Source organism: Jaculus jaculus, chromosome 13, assembly GCF_020740685.1.
Source record: "Jaculus jaculus isolate mJacJac1 chromosome 13, mJacJac1.mat.Y.cur, whole genome shotgun sequence".
NCBI lineage: Eukaryota > Metazoa > Chordata > Mammalia > Rodentia > Dipodidae > Jaculus > Jaculus jaculus.
The window spans coordinates 12,269,726-12,286,154 of record NC_059114.1 but is presented as its reverse complement, the minus strand read 5'-3'; the positions used below and the strand labels follow the sequence as shown (position 1 = coordinate 12,286,154).

The 16,429-nt window shown below is 55.3% G+C and overlaps 1 protein-coding gene and 1 long non-coding RNA gene across 9 annotated transcripts in view; one reads left to right on the top strand and one right to left on the bottom strand.

Annotated features, from left to right (window-relative positions):
• Kiaa1671 (KIAA1671 ortholog) overlaps positions 1-16,429 on the top strand; it is a 172,705-nt gene that overhangs the window by 103,343 nt on the left and 52,933 nt on the right. The window contains exon 1 of one of the 6 annotated variants that reach the window (XM_045132301.1): positions 6,704-7,984. The exons of the other annotated variants lie outside the window; for them this stretch is intronic. Within the exon in view, the coding sequence (XP_044988236.1) occupies positions 7,700-7,984 (285 nt within the window). The 5' untranslated portion in view covers positions 6,704-7,699. Of the gene's footprint in view, positions 1-6,703; positions 7,985-16,429 lie in introns of those variants that run through there. 6 annotated transcript variants of the gene reach the window in all.
• Positions 4,374-7,914, bottom strand: LOC123454121. 3 transcript variants are annotated; one of them, XR_006633172.1, is made up of 4 exons: positions 7,709-7,914; positions 6,887-6,960; positions 6,561-6,649; positions 4,374-6,326 (listed from the first exon to the last, which is right to left on the bottom strand). It is a non-coding gene; the product is annotated as an uncharacterized LOC123454121 (long non-coding RNA). The 3 variants fall into 3 exon arrangements; XR_006633170.1 differs by lacking the exon at positions 6,561-6,649; XR_006633171.1 differs by lacking the exons at positions 6,561-6,649; positions 7,709-7,914 and adding an exon at positions 7,450-7,614.

The following is a 16,429-nucleotide window of genomic DNA, read 5'->3' as shown; positions in this document are numbered from 1 at the left end:
GTCCTCCCAACCAGCCAGAAGAAGGCACCCCTCAGTGGCCTCAGCACATGGTGCCTGGCTGGACAGGTGGACCACATTAGAGGTCAGCATGGCCATGCTGGACCTGGGCTCGGGATGATGGAGTGGCCTCCCTGTGCCAGCAAAGCCACACCACCCTCCCAGTGTGGGGGGATGCGAATTTTCCACCAGGTTCAGGGTGGTGCCCGTGTTTCCAGATTTCCTTTCTGAGCGACTTTGCCCTCTCCTCAGGCGTGATGCTGTGTATTAGGTCACTGGGATGACATCACGAGGAAGGCGAGAAGTGAATGCCAGGAAGCGGTCACGGGCCTGGTTTATAAATAACCTGGAGGACTGGTGGGATCAAGGCGTTGCTTTTTCTCCCCTTATCATAATTCTTTCCCTCGTTGCCTTGGAAACCACCTTAGAGATGCTGGGAGTTCTGACTTGGGTCCAAGCCTCGTTAATAGCTGGCTCACGCACTGGGCATGCAGACAGGATGCCAGGTGAACAGGACCCAGTCCTGCCATCCCTGGACTCAGCAACTGTCGGGTCAACTGAGTCATGGCCCAGCACGTTAAGTGATTTGAGAAGGTGAACTAGATCCCCAGTGGCTTCTTGGAGGAGGGAGCAGCTTGGCCGACAGGAAAGACGGCAACAAAAGGGCTGGAACGGCATCCCTCCCAGCCAGAGGGACCCCCGTGGTCAGCACCTGGAGGGGAAGGGGATACTTGTTGGCACGACATGGCCCAGCATGACCCAGGACGGTGGCTTGTCCAGTTTGCCCAGTCATCTCAGTGGGCTATTCGAAATATCTTGGTTTACTGTGTGCTGGACACCAGTGGTTTTAGTTTATCTCTTGTACCCTGGCAAAGCCAGGTGGGCCTCACAGCTTTTCTCCACGAGGAAGCTGACTAAGACATGAATGGTGAGGGCTGGGGCCCCCACGCTGCACCTGAGCAGAAGCAGAGTGGGTTTCCGCCAGCCTCATGCATCAGTCCTCCCACACGTAGACCCAGGCATTCATTGCCAGGCTGCTGGCGAGAAAGGAAGAGGGCGGAGGGATGATGCTGGGGTGAGCCTGGACTTCACCCCAATCAGCACATTAGAGAGGTCACTGCCCTCGTGAAGGAAGCATGAGTTAGAAGTGGCCCAAAGCTTTGGAGGGATCTTGTAGAGCACATGACACCCAGCTTCCACCCTGGTAGGGGAAGGAAGGGGTCAGCGCAGGCTTTGGAGTCGGGGCCTGGGTTCAAGTCCACAGCCCTGTTTATTGGCGCAGCTGTTACGAGCAGGTCCCAGCAGCCCGTGTCACCTCTCTGTCCTGCTCTGAAAAGCGGGGCTCACCCGGGAGGGGGAGGTGCTCCGAGGAGTAAGTGAGGCGAGCCGTGTGGGTGGCCGATTCCAGGCACAGAGCACCACCACCTCTCAGCGACTCCTGGCCTGGCCTGCCCACCCCTGGCGGTCTGCAGCCTGTAGGAAGCGGGATGCGAACACACAGTGCGGCTCCCGGGAGGTTTAGAAACGGTTGCAGGCTGTTCCGGGGGCGAGGAGGTCCAGTAGAGATGGGAGGAAAGAGGGCACCTCTCACTCCAGTCAGGGGTTCAGCGTGTCTCCCACTCTGTCCCATCCCTCAGTGACAGCAGGTTGGGACCTAGCCTTTGCATATACTGTTCCCTCTTAGACCGCTTGAACACTCAATTCACCCTTCACACCCCCTCTGAGATAGGCCGTCCTCCGGCGTACCCCCTTAGTAAACAGCTGTCTTCCCGCTCCTCTCCTGGGCTCAGCCTTCCGCCTTCTTGGTTGGCTCTCGCCATCTCCTTTTGTGTCCCATCACGCGTCTGTCACACGTCAACATGTTACTCGCGTATCCATCCCAGCCCTTGGCTCTTCAGTTGCTGGTGTTCGTTTTCTTTTCCCCCTCTCTGGATTCCTATTCCACGAAACCAAGATTTCTTGAGGAAAGTCTGTATTGGATCGGGGGGGGGGGGATATGGTAGCGCCTCAAGTGTGAGGGAGCCCGACTTTCAGAGACAGCCCAAGCTTGGCAGGGCCCTTGGCTCGGTTGGAGGTTGGCGAAGAGCTCTCACAGCATGACTTTTGAGGACTGTTTGCTGAGTGAAGAAGTGACCGCCAGGCGCACGTACGCAGTGACCTGGAGCTCTCCCTGCCTCACTCTGGGGATAAAACGCTCATTTCCCTCCTGGCCCCTTCAGCTTCTCCAGGGTTGTGGTTTTCAGTTTTGTTTCGTTTTGTTTTTGGACTCATTATGTAAGGAAGACATGGCCGGCTTTCTTTTCGGATGCCTGAAACATCCCCAGAGTTCCTGGAAAGAACCACGTCTGCAACGCGGTACTCTGGAGGGACGCCTGTGCTGCCCCAGATTCAGGGAGCCACGCTTCTCACAGCCCCGCTTCCCGAGAGCGCGCTGGCACTGGGCACGCGGCTCTCCCCTGCACTCCCACCCTGCCCCGCGGATGGAGGCAGGACGCTGTTACCCCGCTTGCCCTATGCTCAGGGTCTTGTCTGATGTCCCTCTCACCCACACCGGTCTGTCAGGCCAGGGTCCCGTTCCCATCTCCGGGTGGAGGCCGGGGCGTGGTCAGCTGCACCTCTCAGAGCAGGGCGGCCTTGGCCGGGTCACCTGACGCCCCCCGCCCCTGGTTTCCGTGTGTGGAGTGGGAGTGCTGGTCACGGCAGGCCTGGCTGCACCGTTAGGAGGAGCAGAAGTCCAGGGCAGTGACGCAATAGGTGTGACAGTGCAGTGACGCAGCGCAGCTCAGAGACAGCGTTCAGACAGCGACGGTGCAGTGTTGCCAGAGTCGCACCTGCGTTGCAGTGACACGGTGTGACTGTGTCACGTGACGCCATGACACACAGTAGGTGCCGTGGTGTCTGCTGAGAATCTGCCTCAGTGTGGCCCACAAGTGTGCCCACAGCCCTGGAGGTGACCGTCCACAGGGCTGGTCCTGCCTCGAGACAGAAACCCTGGGTTTGGGGTTCTTGTCAACCTACTGGTTTAGCTAGCCCAGTGCAGGGGCCAGGGAAGCACCCACTAGAGCATAAGATTAGGGGACACCAAAAAAGTCAATAATCAGGATAAATAATATCTTAATTCAGTATATTATAAAATGGAAACTACTAACTGGGTGCAGTGGCACACGCCTTAAATCCCAGCATTCAGGAGGCAGAGGTAGGAGGATTGCTATGAGTTAGAGGCAAGACTGAGACTACAAAACCCTACTTCAAAATACAACAACAAAAAAGTGAAAATTAGGGCTGGAGAGATGGCTTAGCGGTTAAGCGCTTGCCTGTGAAGCCCAAGGACCCCGGTTCGAGGCTCGGTTCCCCAGGTCCCACGTTAGCCAGATGCACAAGGGGGTGCACGCGTCTGGAGTTCGTTTGCAGAGGCTGGAAACCCTGGCGCGCCCATTCTCTCTCTCCCCCTCTATCTGTCTTTCTCTCTGTGTCTGTCGCTCTCAATTAAATAAAATAAAAAAATAAAAATTTTAAAAAAAAAGTGAAAATTAGGGGCTGGAGAGATGGCTCAGCTGTTAAAGGGACTTGCTTGCAGAGCCTGAGGGCTCCAGTTCAGTTCCCCAATACCCATGCAAAGCCAGATGCATAAAGTGGCGCATGCATCTGGAGTTCATTTATAGTGGCTGGAGGCCCTAGAGCACCTATTCTTTCCCTCACTTGGTCTCTCCTTCTCTCTCTAAAATAGGGCTGGAGAGATGGCTTAGCGGTTAAGGCACTTGCCTGCAAAGCCTAAGGATCCGTGTTCTACTCTCTAGGTCCCACATAAGCCAGATGCACAAGGTGACGCAAAGTCGCATATGAGCACAAGGGGGCGCACGCGTCTGGCGTTTGATTGCAGGGGCTGGAGGCCCTTGTATGCCACCTCTCTCTCTTATAAAAAATACAAAAAATATTTTTTTTAATAAGTGAAAATTGGGGCTGGAGAGATGGCTTAACAGTTAAGGAGGTGCTTGCATATAAAACCTAAGAACCCAGGCTCAGTTCCCCAGGACCCATGTAAAGCCAGATGCACAAGGTGGCACATATATCTGGAGTTCATTTGCTGTGTCAGGAGGCCCTGGCATGCCCATTCTCTCTGTCTCTTTCTGTCTCTCTCTCCCTCTTTCTTTCTGAAAAATAAATCAATAAAACATTTTTTAAAAAGTAAAAATTAGGGGCTGGGCATGGTGGTGCACACCTTTAATCCCAGCACTTGGGAGACCCAGGTAGAAGGATGGGCATGAGTTCAAGGCCACCCTAGAATTACAGAGTGAATTCCAGGTCAGCCTAGGCTAGAGTGAGACCCTACCACTGAAAAATAAAACACTTAAAAATTAAACAAAAAGAAAATTAATGCAAACACCCATGGAGAACAATCAGTACTATAAAGAAAAACAAGATCAAAGAAAGAAAGAAAGGATCAGTTTCATGGATTCTTTTTCTTTTTACGTCTGTTTCCAGTATGGCCTGGCACAGCTTCAGACCTGTTCCTTCTTGCTGAATGGCTTGGTTCTTACTAATTATTCTTACGCCTACGTCACTACAGTGAAAGCAGAGCATCCACCTGCAGCCATCTTAGTCCAGTCATGACCCAAGGGGTCAGCGGTCAGGTGCATCCCCCCAGAACAAACATTTTATCTCCCCAAATTCTGCAACTACAGAGCCATGGTGTGGGAAACAGAGAGCCTCCTACCAGTTAGATTCTTCAAGTCCTGATGCTTTACAGTGTCTGCTCTATGAGAACCCTGCCATTCACCCATGGTGCTGTGTTTAAATGCTTTCAAGGTAAAGTATATGTTATCAGCACACACTGATCCTGAACCTCAAAGTGCCGGGCACACTGATTTTTTTGTTTGTTTGTTTGTGTTTCTAGGCAGGGTCTCACTCTAGCCCAGGCAGACCTGGACTTCACTATGGAGTCAGGGTGGCCTCGAACTCCCCGTGATCCTCCTACCTCTGCCTTCTGAGTACTGGGATTAAAGGCATGCGCCACCATGCCCAGCCACACACTGATATTTTTTAAACCTTTGACCCAGGGCGTTCAGCTTCCTGCAAGGTGCGTGCACAGATGTGCATTTCTGTCACCACTGGTCCATGCTGCATCGCAGTCAAAGCTGTGATTGCTTCAGACACGCCCCGCCTTCCCTCCTCCTGAAGCTTGGAATGGTCCCCAGTAGATTTCACACCTGTGTCCAGATGCTGGCTCGGTAAGGATGTCCAGAGTGGCTCTCCTGTGGCCAGGTAGAGAGAAGCTCTCTGTCCCCACCTGTGCCCTGAAAGCCGCCTGACCAATTTGGCAAGGGAGCCCCAGGCTGTGAAGTGGCCTGAGACGGGAGCTTGCTACAGATCTCTGTGGGAAGAAAACAGACGAGCGTTGGCGGCTCGAAGGTGTGGGGGTGTGGGGGTGTGAGCGAGTTTCCTGGTCTGCATGCTGCTGTGACCTGGGCTGTGGTGACAGGCCCTCTTCTGTGGAGTGCCCCCTCTTCACCGCCACGTTCACCTTCAGTTTCTGGTGGACAAAGCCCTGTCTTACCACAGGGCATTTGTACCCCAGGTGATTTGTGTGGCCCAGAAGTCACAGTGGTTTGGCTTGGGATGCCCTGTGTTCCCACGAGTGTGGTCAAGATGCCGGCTCAGGCTTCCTCTGAGGGTTGGACTGGGGACAGGGGACCACAGTGCCACTCACTGGCTGTCAGCTGCAGCCACTCCATGGTGCTGTAGGCCTCCCCTAGCCCCGCCTTGGAGCCAGGAGCCCACCTTGATTCTTTGTGGGAGGGACTGCTGGGAGGCAGGTAATAAGAAGAGCAAGGACCGGGGGGGCTCTGCAGTGCGGCCAGCAGCCCACAGGACCTTGTGGGGGGTTTGGCTGTCTGGCTCTTGGTCTCCCCCTATAGCTTATGAGTTCCTGTGGGCACTCATGAGTGGATATTTGTGCTTGCTGAGGAGGCCTTGTCCCCTGCACTATGGCGTCAGCAGCCACCCCAGAGTCCTGGGGCCCTCCGCCACCTAGCCAGGGCCACTCTTGTCTCTGGATCGCCGCCACCACCACCACCACCACTGAGGCGCAGAGGAGGTGCTGCCATGGTTTAATGAGGGAGGGAAAGGTTCAGTGGAGAGAGGTGGACCCTGAGGAGGAGGGGTGAGAGGAGGAAGAGAGGTGAGGAAGACGGTGGCCGCCCTCACTGAGGGTCAGTGCCGCGTTGGCCTTGCAGGAAGCAGCAAAGAGGAAGCAGTTCCTTGGTGGAGCCTCACTGTGTGGCCTCGGGCCAGTGAATCCCCTCTTGTAGAAGGGGCAGGGACCTGGACCCCTGCCAAAGGGAGAAGGCGCTTTCAACAGGTGAGCCTTACGGCCCACTGTGCACCCCTTCCCGGCCTATCCTTGCCCTCTGGGCCCCCTCCACGCTTCAGTTTCTCAAGGGTTAAAGCCAGCGGGCTCATGTGACCCCCTGTACACGTGAGCCATTCCCATTGCTCCCAGGGCCCAGCATAGGATGGGGCGCAGATGCTATGCCCCAGCATTGCCATGGCAACCCAGCCTGTACCCAAAATGCTGCCGCTCCAGATCCATCTTTATGGGAAACTTGGGCTCTCTGGGATCCTGGCTGCCCAGCAGAGAAAGTCTGGGAGGCAGCTGGAGTGGGGGTGGAGGGCAGGAGAGAAGGAGGGGAGAGCTGGAGAGAGGAGCCTTGCCGCCCGAGCCCAGCAGGGGGAATCCGGAAGCCTGGAGAGGGAGGCAGAACCCCAGCAGGCTACAGGTCCCCCAGAAGCCAAGCTGGTTCCCAACGCGTCTCAACCTCCCAGGAACTGCTGCGCCTCCCACACACATGCCCCCACACGCACACACATGCGCGTGCACACACACGCATACCCGGCAGCCACATTTCCTTGTGGTGCGGATCCAGGGCGGGTAGGCTGTCAAGCACGTGAGGTCCCCATTAGCCCCTAGGGACAGCAAACGAGTTGAGACTTAGAAGGGAAGAAAAAAAAAACCTGGGGCTGACGCCAACCCCCTGGGCGGCCACCTCCCGAGGCCCCTCCTGCATTCCTGGGCTGCTCGCCCCTCGCCGAGACGGGGGCTGATGTCATTCCCTGCTGCCCAGCCAGGGGACCTGGGGCTGAGTGGCTGCCTCCCTCCGGAAGTGAGCTTGCCTGCCGGTTCGGGGTCGGAGTCCCGGCAGGAAGCCTGGCCGGCTCAGGTGAGCAGAGCCCGGCTGGGGGAAGCAGCGGGTGGCAGCTGGTAGCCCGCACTGTCCGCCCACGTGGAGAAAAGTGGAGACAGGGTTCCTGTGTCCCTCCCCCCCCCACCCCCCCGCTCTGGGCACCTCACCCCCTGGACTGCTCTGCTGCCAGCTCCTCAAAGCTCCCTTCTTCGAGGATCCAGCCGCACCAGCCCTCGGGACTAGAACTGGACCTCCCGGTTGGTTGACTTACACACAGCGCCTGTGGGTGGCCTCCTGGCTGGCCCTTAACGTCCCTCCACCGCGAGGGTGTCCCGCGGATGCGGCCGGGGTGGCGATGCTTCCCCTGCTCTGCCTGAAGAACTCGGCTGTATTTTCCATCTAAACCCAGAACTTGTCCCCTTGGAAAGCCACAGACCGAAGAACGGGGGGGGGGCCCCGGGCGTCCTAACTGCCTCCTTCCCTCCGTCACCACCTCCTGCCCTCGCCTCCAGGACGGCCCCATGGATTACCTGGGTGACAGACTGGCTGTGGCTCAGACGCACATGACCCAATGGGTGGGCACGGTGAGGCGGTCCTTTCAGGAGGCCCTCCACCTAGTGACGGCCACAGTGGGCGCCCAGCGGCACAGCGGGGAGCCCGCCAGCCGCACCCCCTTCAAGCGCACCTCCTCCTTCCGACACCTGGCCTCGCGGAGCAGGGACTCTTTCCGCCGCTTCTCCGCCCGCAGCCAGCAGAGGTTTTCATCCCTCAGGAAGAGGCAGCCGGACCCCGAGGCCCCCGACATTGTAAGCTTGTTACCGTTTTCTAAAATAGCAGAAGCCGTCGCTTCCCTCCCTTGTGCGTACGCGGCCGCCTGGGGAGGGGAGCCCCAGCATCACGCGGGGAAACAGCTGTCCGTCATAGCGGTCCCTGCCCCCCCCCCCCGTACCCAGGCAGGAGACAGCCAGCTGACTGCCCTGGATGTCTGATTCCTCCCTTCTGGAGCTGGTTAGGAACGTACCGGCTCCCGCACTGAGCTGCTCGGGGACACTTGCTCCCGTGCCTATTTTTAGGGAAGATGACTTGGCGCCCGCTTTATCTCCGCCAGCCCTCCCAGGACAGCAAGTGGTAGTAGCTTCACGTGCCCATCCAGTGGGGGGCTTTTGTCCTTTGCTTATTGAGCACAAGCGAGGTCTTCTCTGATTACTGAGACAGGCCAGGGTGGGAGTGGGGTGCTCAGGTTCAGTGCTGGGGTGTTCCATGGGGGTCTCACACAGGAGCCCCCTTGGGGCTTGGAGGTCAGGGGATATTCGTAACCAATGATCACAACGCTGGCACAGGGGCATCGGGCACAGGGGCATCGGGCCTGCAGAGCGCAGAGCAAGGGTTGCACAGCGAGGGGCGGAGCCTCTCATTCAGACCCGGCAGATGCTCTCTCCAGACCTTTGGTAACCTCAGGGATGCCCATGTCACCGCCTCGTTCTGAGCTCAGCAAGAGGGCCCACTGTCTCCTGACCCTGGTTGAGTTGGCTCAGTTCTCAGGAGCATCCAAGGATGGGCACAGCCCATTCTTGTCTGGTTCCTCCTTGTCACAAGAGCCAGCGGTCATTGAGGGGCCAGTGTGGAGAGAAGGAGCCCCGGTTGGCCCTCTGGCACACCGAGGTTCCTGAGCGCGCCCAGCTGTCCCTGCCGAGGAGACACAGCACCCATCTCTTGTTGGCCCAGAGGGGGGTTAGTGTCTCCCCTGAGTCGCCCCCAGTGACCAGAGCAAGCAGGGGCGCACCCAAGCCAGAAGCCGGCACTTAAGCACAGCATATGTGTCACTGATGGGACATCTGCTCCCACGGGGTCTGTGTTCCTCTGTAGCCCCAGGCAGATGAGTGGGGCCGTGGCTTTCTGAGACAGAGACTCAGCCCACGCTCTGGAAGGTGCGACTCGGCAGAGGAGGAGAAGAGCTCTCATTCACTCTTCCCGTCTCTCGCTCTTCTCTCGGGTGACGTTGTGCCAGGGGCTGGGGTTTGGTGACTCGTGGGCCGTGTTCACCACCATCAGGTGCTGCGTTGGTCCCGGACCTCGGTACCCACAGGATCTTGTTGCTGCCGGTGACCGGCCCTCCCCTGGCTGAATGAATGCACGCGAAACGCGCCTGACACTGGCCCGCTCACTGTTGCCTCCGTGTCGCTGGGCGCGCTGCGTCAGTGTGAGTCTCCTCTCCTCCCACTTGGCTTGGCTTCTGCTGAGTGGTGGGCAAAGGCTGGCATCGGCATTGACCCCTCGTCAGGCTTGCCCCATCCCAGCTGAAGGACCACGGGTAGCCAGCCGTCCACACTTGTAACCGCCTTGTCCCTGTGGGGTGCCAACGTGTCCTACTGTGTGAGGTGGGGGGGTCCCAGAGAAGAGAAGCCAGGCCTAGATCCTCCTTGGTGAGGTCCGTCCCCGAGCCTGCCACTCCCCTGCCGCCTGGGGCAGGCTCCCACGCTCTCTTTGTTGCCACCCCCTCCCTGCCCTTTCCTGCCCTGTGAAATGAGACCATGGTGAGCCGGTCAGGTGTGGGGTGGGCTGTGCTCACTGGCACCTTAGACCTTAGCTCCTTAGCAACCATACCTCTCCGCCTTCAAACATCTTCCTTCAGAGCTTTCCAACAAAGTAGAAAATGTGCACACGCCTCTCTCTTAAATATTTGTCTTATATAGGAGGGAGCTGTGTAAAGCCAGAAAGGTCCCCCCCCAACAGGAGAGTGCAGACCTAGCTCCTGTGGCTGGAGCCAGAGGGGGCGGGGCTTCAGGCATAGCCACCTCCTGCTTCCTCTGTACGTGATTTATCTTAATAGTCTCTCTGTTCATCTGTAATCATGCCCCGTGCTCATGTTTACTCAGTAGAGTCTGTGGCAGGCAGGCGTGCCCCAAAATGTTTTCTCAAGCCAGCATTGAAGTCTCGCTAATGGGCAGCCTCTGTGTCCCCGGCATAAAAGGGGGAAAGAGGGAAAACAAAAGCATTGTCCATCCTCAAAGGCGGGAAGAGGCCCCGGTGCTGAGAAGGGAGGCTGCCGGGGCCTGCTTGGCTTAGAGAGAACCAAGAAAACTAAAGCAGTCCTAGGGAGCCTGGGCTGGAGGAGTAGTGCAACCTCGAGGTGCTCGGGCCTCTGGGCACGGCACAAAGGCGGCTTTGGAAGCAGGCGTGGACCTAGGACTGGGTGCCCCCAGGGGCTGGCTCAGTGACCTCGGCCAAGTGACATTGCCCCTTCCAGCTTCAGTGCCCGAATCTGTGAAATGGGCTTCCCTGGGATTCTTGAGTTGGGGTGGTTTCCCTGGGGACAAAAAATCATAAGCCCCTGTCTCGGCTTGCGAGTCTCTGCTGTGCGTTGTCGCTTTGTGTCTGCAGGCACCACAAACAAAGTCCAGATGCATGTGCAGTTTGGTGCATCTGGCTTTGCGTGGGTACTGGGGAATTAAACCCAGGCTGTCAGGCAATGCAAGCAAGTGCCTTTACTGAGCCATCTCTCCAGACCTTTTTCCTGACTTTTTGTTGTTTCTTGTTGGTGTTATTTAAGGTAGGGTCTCACTGTTGCCCAGGCTGACCTGGAATTCAGTATGTAGACTCTGGGTGGCTTTGAACTCATGACAATTCTCCTACCTCTGCCTCCTGAGTCCTAAAGACATGCCCACCACACCCATCCATTTTCTATTTTTTAATATATATTTTATTTTTATTTATTTATTTGAGTGAGATAGATGGATGGATGGATGACAAACAGAGAGAATGGACACACCAGGGCTTCCAGCCGCTGCAAACAAACTCCAGACACCTGCGCCACCTTGTGCATCTGGCTTACGTGGGTACCGGGGAATAGAACCTGGGTCCTTTGGCTTTGCAGGCAAGCGCCTTAACCACCGAGCCACCTCTCCAGCCCTTTCTGAGTATTTTCGATCCACGGTTGGCTGGGCCCACAGGTGCATGTTCTATCTCTGGTGGCGTCAGGCTGGCCTCTGCCAGTGAGGGTGTCCCTGTGGTCTGTCTTGTCTTCATCGTCCTCTTCTCTGCTGTCTCATCCTTGGACACCCATCCTTGGGTTTCAGGCCACCTGAGCAACCCAGAGTGACCAAGCCTCTACATCCTTAACGACATCTGCAAAGACGCTTTTCCCCAAATGGGGCCACAGGCAGCTGGTATGGACGAGTTTCTTGCAGGTCCCAGCCCCACCTTGCCCAGTCCAGGTCACCAAGCAGCTCAACCTGGAGTTGTCATCCCCTGCCTGGCCCAATGCAGGAAGGGCACACTTCCCACCCTGCCTCCTTCCCCTGCCCAGCTCCTGCCAATGCCTGGGTAAACTGAGGCTCGGGGTAATTGAACAGCCCCGCCCTGGCCCACACCTCTTCCAAGGGCTGCCACCAAGCCTGCCGCTCAGACGCTCTGGGGTTGTCAACCTTGTTGATTCGGGATGGAGCACTGAAAGTCAGTGGGGAGAAGAGCCGGGCGTGGTGGCGCACACCTTTAATCCCAGCACCAGGGAGGCAGAGGTAGGAGGATCGTCATGAGTTCAAGGCCGCCCTGAGACTACATAGTGAATTCCAGGTCAGCCTGGGCTAGAGCGAGACCCTATCTTAAAAAAAAAAAGAAAAAAGAAAAAGTGGGGAGAAGACCTTGGTTCCTTCATGGGCATTCCTCACCAAGTTGCTCTTGGCCAGGTGTGGTGGGTGCCAGGTGCAGATGGCCCTCACAGAGGGTCTCTGTCACTCAGAGCTCCAGAAAGCAAAGACCCTGAAACAGGTGGGAGCCCTCAGCTCGGGCATTGTTGACGATCTGAAGTGAAAGCTAAGGGAGTTCCGGGGCAGCAGGAGCGCGTGTTAGGTGTGACCCGGAAGACTTCCCAGGAGGCGACGCTGGAAGGTCTGGGGAAGAGCAGCCGGGCAACAGGAAAAGCAAGTGTGGAGGGCCTGAGGCAGGGCTGCGGCCTGGGGTGCTGGAGGAACAGCAGGGAGGCCGAGGTGCTGTGGCTGAGTGGGTGGCAGAGGGTGCCAGGGATGCCTCGGAGGTGGACAGGGCCCAGTCACGCGGGACCAGGGGAGCCCAGACTGAGGGGGTTCAGAGGTACGCTTGGGAGACTGGGGGTTAGAAAGTGCTGTCACCAAATGTGTGCCCCTGTATTTTGTATGTTGGAAAAGGGGAGCAGAATCGCAGCAGAAGATACCATCTATTGGGAACCTACTGTGTGCCAGGCATAATTGTTGCACTTATTAGATACCTTCCGTGCCCTGGGCACTGCTGTCACATTTATTTAGTGCCTGCTGTGTGCCAGGCATAGTTGGCTGCATGTCTCCTGGACACCAGGTCTTCAGGAGCGCCCACAGCCGCATGCCTTCTTCCCCCCCTCTTGTCACTGGAGCTGGACATTGCCACTGTCCAGCCTCTGTCCAGGCCTCCGGCTGCACCTTGGGCCATGGACTTAAGGTGTGACAGCTGTCCCCAGGGCCAGTGTGATGTCACCGGTCCCGGGCAGGCAGGACAAGAGCTTTCTTCTGGCCCAGCCTCTCCCCACTCCAGGTCTCCTGTCACTCTCCTGGCACAGTGATGTCACCGAGCAGAGAACAATGGCTTCTTTATGAGCCCAGTGGGGCCTAAGGCCGGCGCCTCAGAGCAGGTGCCTCTGGGAGAGAGCTGAGGTGACATAGGAGGGCAGGACAAAGAGCTTGGCTGCACCCCAGAGCCCCACTTGTGTTAAGTAATACTGATCTCTTGACCCTCCCCCTCAGCCAAAAGGTAGGATGTGTTCTTTTATTTTTTGTCCATTTGGAGAATATAGGAAAACAGACAGAAAACGATATCCACGCCATTCTTCCAACCTGAATGAAACCCGCTCTAGAGTATGCTTCCTTCCTGTCTTTTCCCCTGCCTCTCCCAAGCAGCCTTCTATCCTTTAAAACAATTGAACGATCTTCCACGACCCTAGCAAGCAGCGTTATACCTGAGCTATGTGCAGCCCTGCCTGTGTTTGCGAACTCCACAATTTATTAACCTGTCTGGCCAGCCACTCGGGTCATTTCCCGTTCGACGCAAGCAGGAAGGAGCAGCAGGGCGGGCGCGACCCCGAGCGCTTCTCTGCTTGGTCTGTGGAGCTCAGTGCACGCATGGCTGTCGTTGGCTCCCTGCCCTCTCTGTGATCCCAGCGCCTCTCAGTTTCCCTCCCTCCCTCTGCAGCCCCACGTCTCAGATGTTTTGTTCACACAGAGTCCTTTCTGCTTTCTCTGCAGGAAGGAAATCTGTTCCATTCCATATCACAGAGAATGTTGTGTTTGAGCAACGTGAAGAAGGGGGTGGTCATAGCATTACATAGCAAGTTCAAGGTTTGCCTTGGCTACCAAAAAAAAAAAAAAAAATCACAACATGCACTAAGGTAATGAAGAAGTTTCCAGAGTGCTGGGGAAGATGGCTCCTGGGTAAGAGTACTTGTCGTGCAAGCATGAGAGTCAGAGAGGGCCTGGTTTGCCCTGAATTTGATTCCCTAACACCCACATAAATATCTGGACACAGCCACACATGCCAGCAACCCCAGTCCTATGGGGAGCAGAGACTGAAGACATGACCAAAAATGCCACCCATGGGCTCACTGAGAGACTCCATCTCAAGGACCCAAGGTGGGTGACTGATGGGGACATCCAGTGTCTTCCCCTGGCCTCTGCACACGTGCACACAGTATGTGAATCTGCACATGTATACATCTATATACCACACTACATGTACTCTTTACACCCCGCCCCCCACACACAAAGGAAGGGATCAGCACCCTAGCAGTGGTGCACATCTTAATCCCAGCTGGGTCAAGCCACCATTGGCTCCATAGTGAGACCATTTCTCAAAAAAAAAAAAAAAATAGTGGACTGGAAAGATAGTTTAGTGGTTAAGGTGCTTGCCTGCAAAGCCTAAGGACACTGGTTCAATTCCCCAGTACCCACGTAAAGCCAGATGCACAAAGTGGCACATGCATCTGGAGTTCATTTACAGTGTCTAGAGATCCCAGTGTGCCCAATCTCTCTATCTGCCTCTTCCTTTCTCTCTCTCTCTCTCTCTCAAAAAAAAAATAAAATATTTTTTAAATACATTTTATAAAACAATACAGGGCATGGTGGTGCATGCCTTTAATTCCAGCACTCGAAAGGCAGAGGTAGGAGGTTGGCCGAGAGTTTGAGGCCACCCTGAAACAACATAGTGAATTCCAGGTCAGCCTGGACTAGAGTGAGACCCTACCTCAAAAAATCAAAAAAAAGTCAAGTCATCACATTTGAATATTGATTTATCTTTGTATCTCACATAAGTTGCCTAACTGCAAGTTTATTTTTTATTATTAAAATATTATTTATTTATTAGTGAGAGAGAGAGAGAAAAATGGGCACACGTGTGCCTCCTTGTGCATCTGGCTTTACTTGGGTACTGGGGAATTGAACCTGTGTCCTTTGGCTTTGCAAGTAAGCTGCCTTAACTGGCTCTTAACTGTAAGTTTCTAATCTAATTTTCAGTCGTGGCAGTGGGCTACAGTGTGAGTCTGAAAGTCCTCCACAGGTTCATGTGTTTGAGCACTTTGTCTGCAGCCGGTGGGGCTGTTTTGGAAGGCTGTGGGACTTTGGGATATTGTGACCTAGCTGACAGAGCTGTGTCACTGGGGGAATGACCCTGAACGGGAAAGCTGGGTTCTCGGATTCCTGGTCTGCCGAGATGCGAGGAGCAACCTTATTTACTTCTACCAAGTACTCTGTCACAGAAACAAACGACGACAACACAAAAGTACCCAGTGTTCTTGTGTGTAACAGCTAGCTTGTAACGGGCTTGTAAAAATCTCCCAGCTGCCTCTGGGGCCAGGACTCTAAACACCACCATCAGTGAGACTAAGTGGTGGGACCCGAGGGCTAGGACTGTGAGCGATGACTGTCTCCTATATGCTGTATGACTTGAGGCGGGTTACGTAGCTTCTTTTTGCCTCAGTTTTCTCTTCTGTAAGGTGGGGCCATTACTGCCTTCTGCGTAATCAGAGCACAAGTGGTTTCTGTTTTAGGTGACAAATTTGCGGGGCTGTTTGTTACGCAGAGAGAGCTAACAGGTATACATTTGTACTCCCTTAACAATGATCTAAGGATGGCTCTGGAGAGCTCCCCACTCCTTCCTCTTACCGATGAGTTTACGGAGATGGGGGAGTGCTCATGTGACCCACCCGCTGCAGTGTGGTAGCGGTCAGCATCCTCCACAGGTGCCTTTCTTGGTTCGCAGGTTTTGTTGCAAAGGAGGCTGTTCTCCCAACCTGTGCTCAGGCTCCCAAAGGCTTTTGAGCAAGTCACACTCTTGGGAGTGAGCAGTAATCTCCTGCTTGGGATGGACCCTGCTGCTCGGGTCCCCAGTGCTCACCACCCCATTTAGCTCGTCAGCACTCACTGCGCGTAGGGACTACGCCATAAGCAGCCACAGACGCTGCGCGTGGCCCAGCGTACAAGAGGGCTTGTCTCCCGAAGCAGTCTCTAGACCCAAGGACTCCCTTCCAACTAAAGGGGGGGAATCCCTAAACATGAGTGATGGCAGAGTTAGAAGTTCTGATTTAAAACACCGATCTGGTATCTTCCGTCCTTTCTTGGTTAAGAGGAAAAGGGATACGCATAGCACCAGCCAGTCTGAGTCCTGACTTTGCCATTAAAGACGGGTTGGCTTTAATTCCGTAAGTGTCAGATGGCTTGTGGCACACTGAGCACAGTGCCAGGGACCTTAGAAAATATGTAATAAGGGCTGGAGAGATGGCTCAGTGGTTAAGGCACTTGCCTGTAAAGCCTAAGGACCCAGGTTCAGTTAGTCCCCCAGTAGTGACATAAAGCCAGATGCACTGTTGCAGCATGTGTCTGGAGCTCAATTGCAGTGGCTAGAGGCCCTGGCACTCCCATTTTTCTCTCTCTGCCTTTAGTGGGTTCTGGGGACTCAACTAGGCTGTCAAGCTTTGCAAGCAAGCAAGCGCCTTTAACCACTGAGCCGTCTCTCCAGTCCACGTCCTAGCTCTTGCCTAGAGTGATCTTTGTTGCTGCCATTTTGTCCCTCCAGCCTCCCTGCTCTGGAGAGATAGCTTTCTTCAGCTGGTGAAGTCTCGTCCTAGAGCTGTGGTAAGAACGGCATGAGATGCTGGTCATGGTCCCTGGCAGGGCACTTGGTACCAAGTTAATGCTCCCTACAGTGGTTCCTGACTTTATTATTTTATTTCTTAATATACTTTACTTATTTATTTG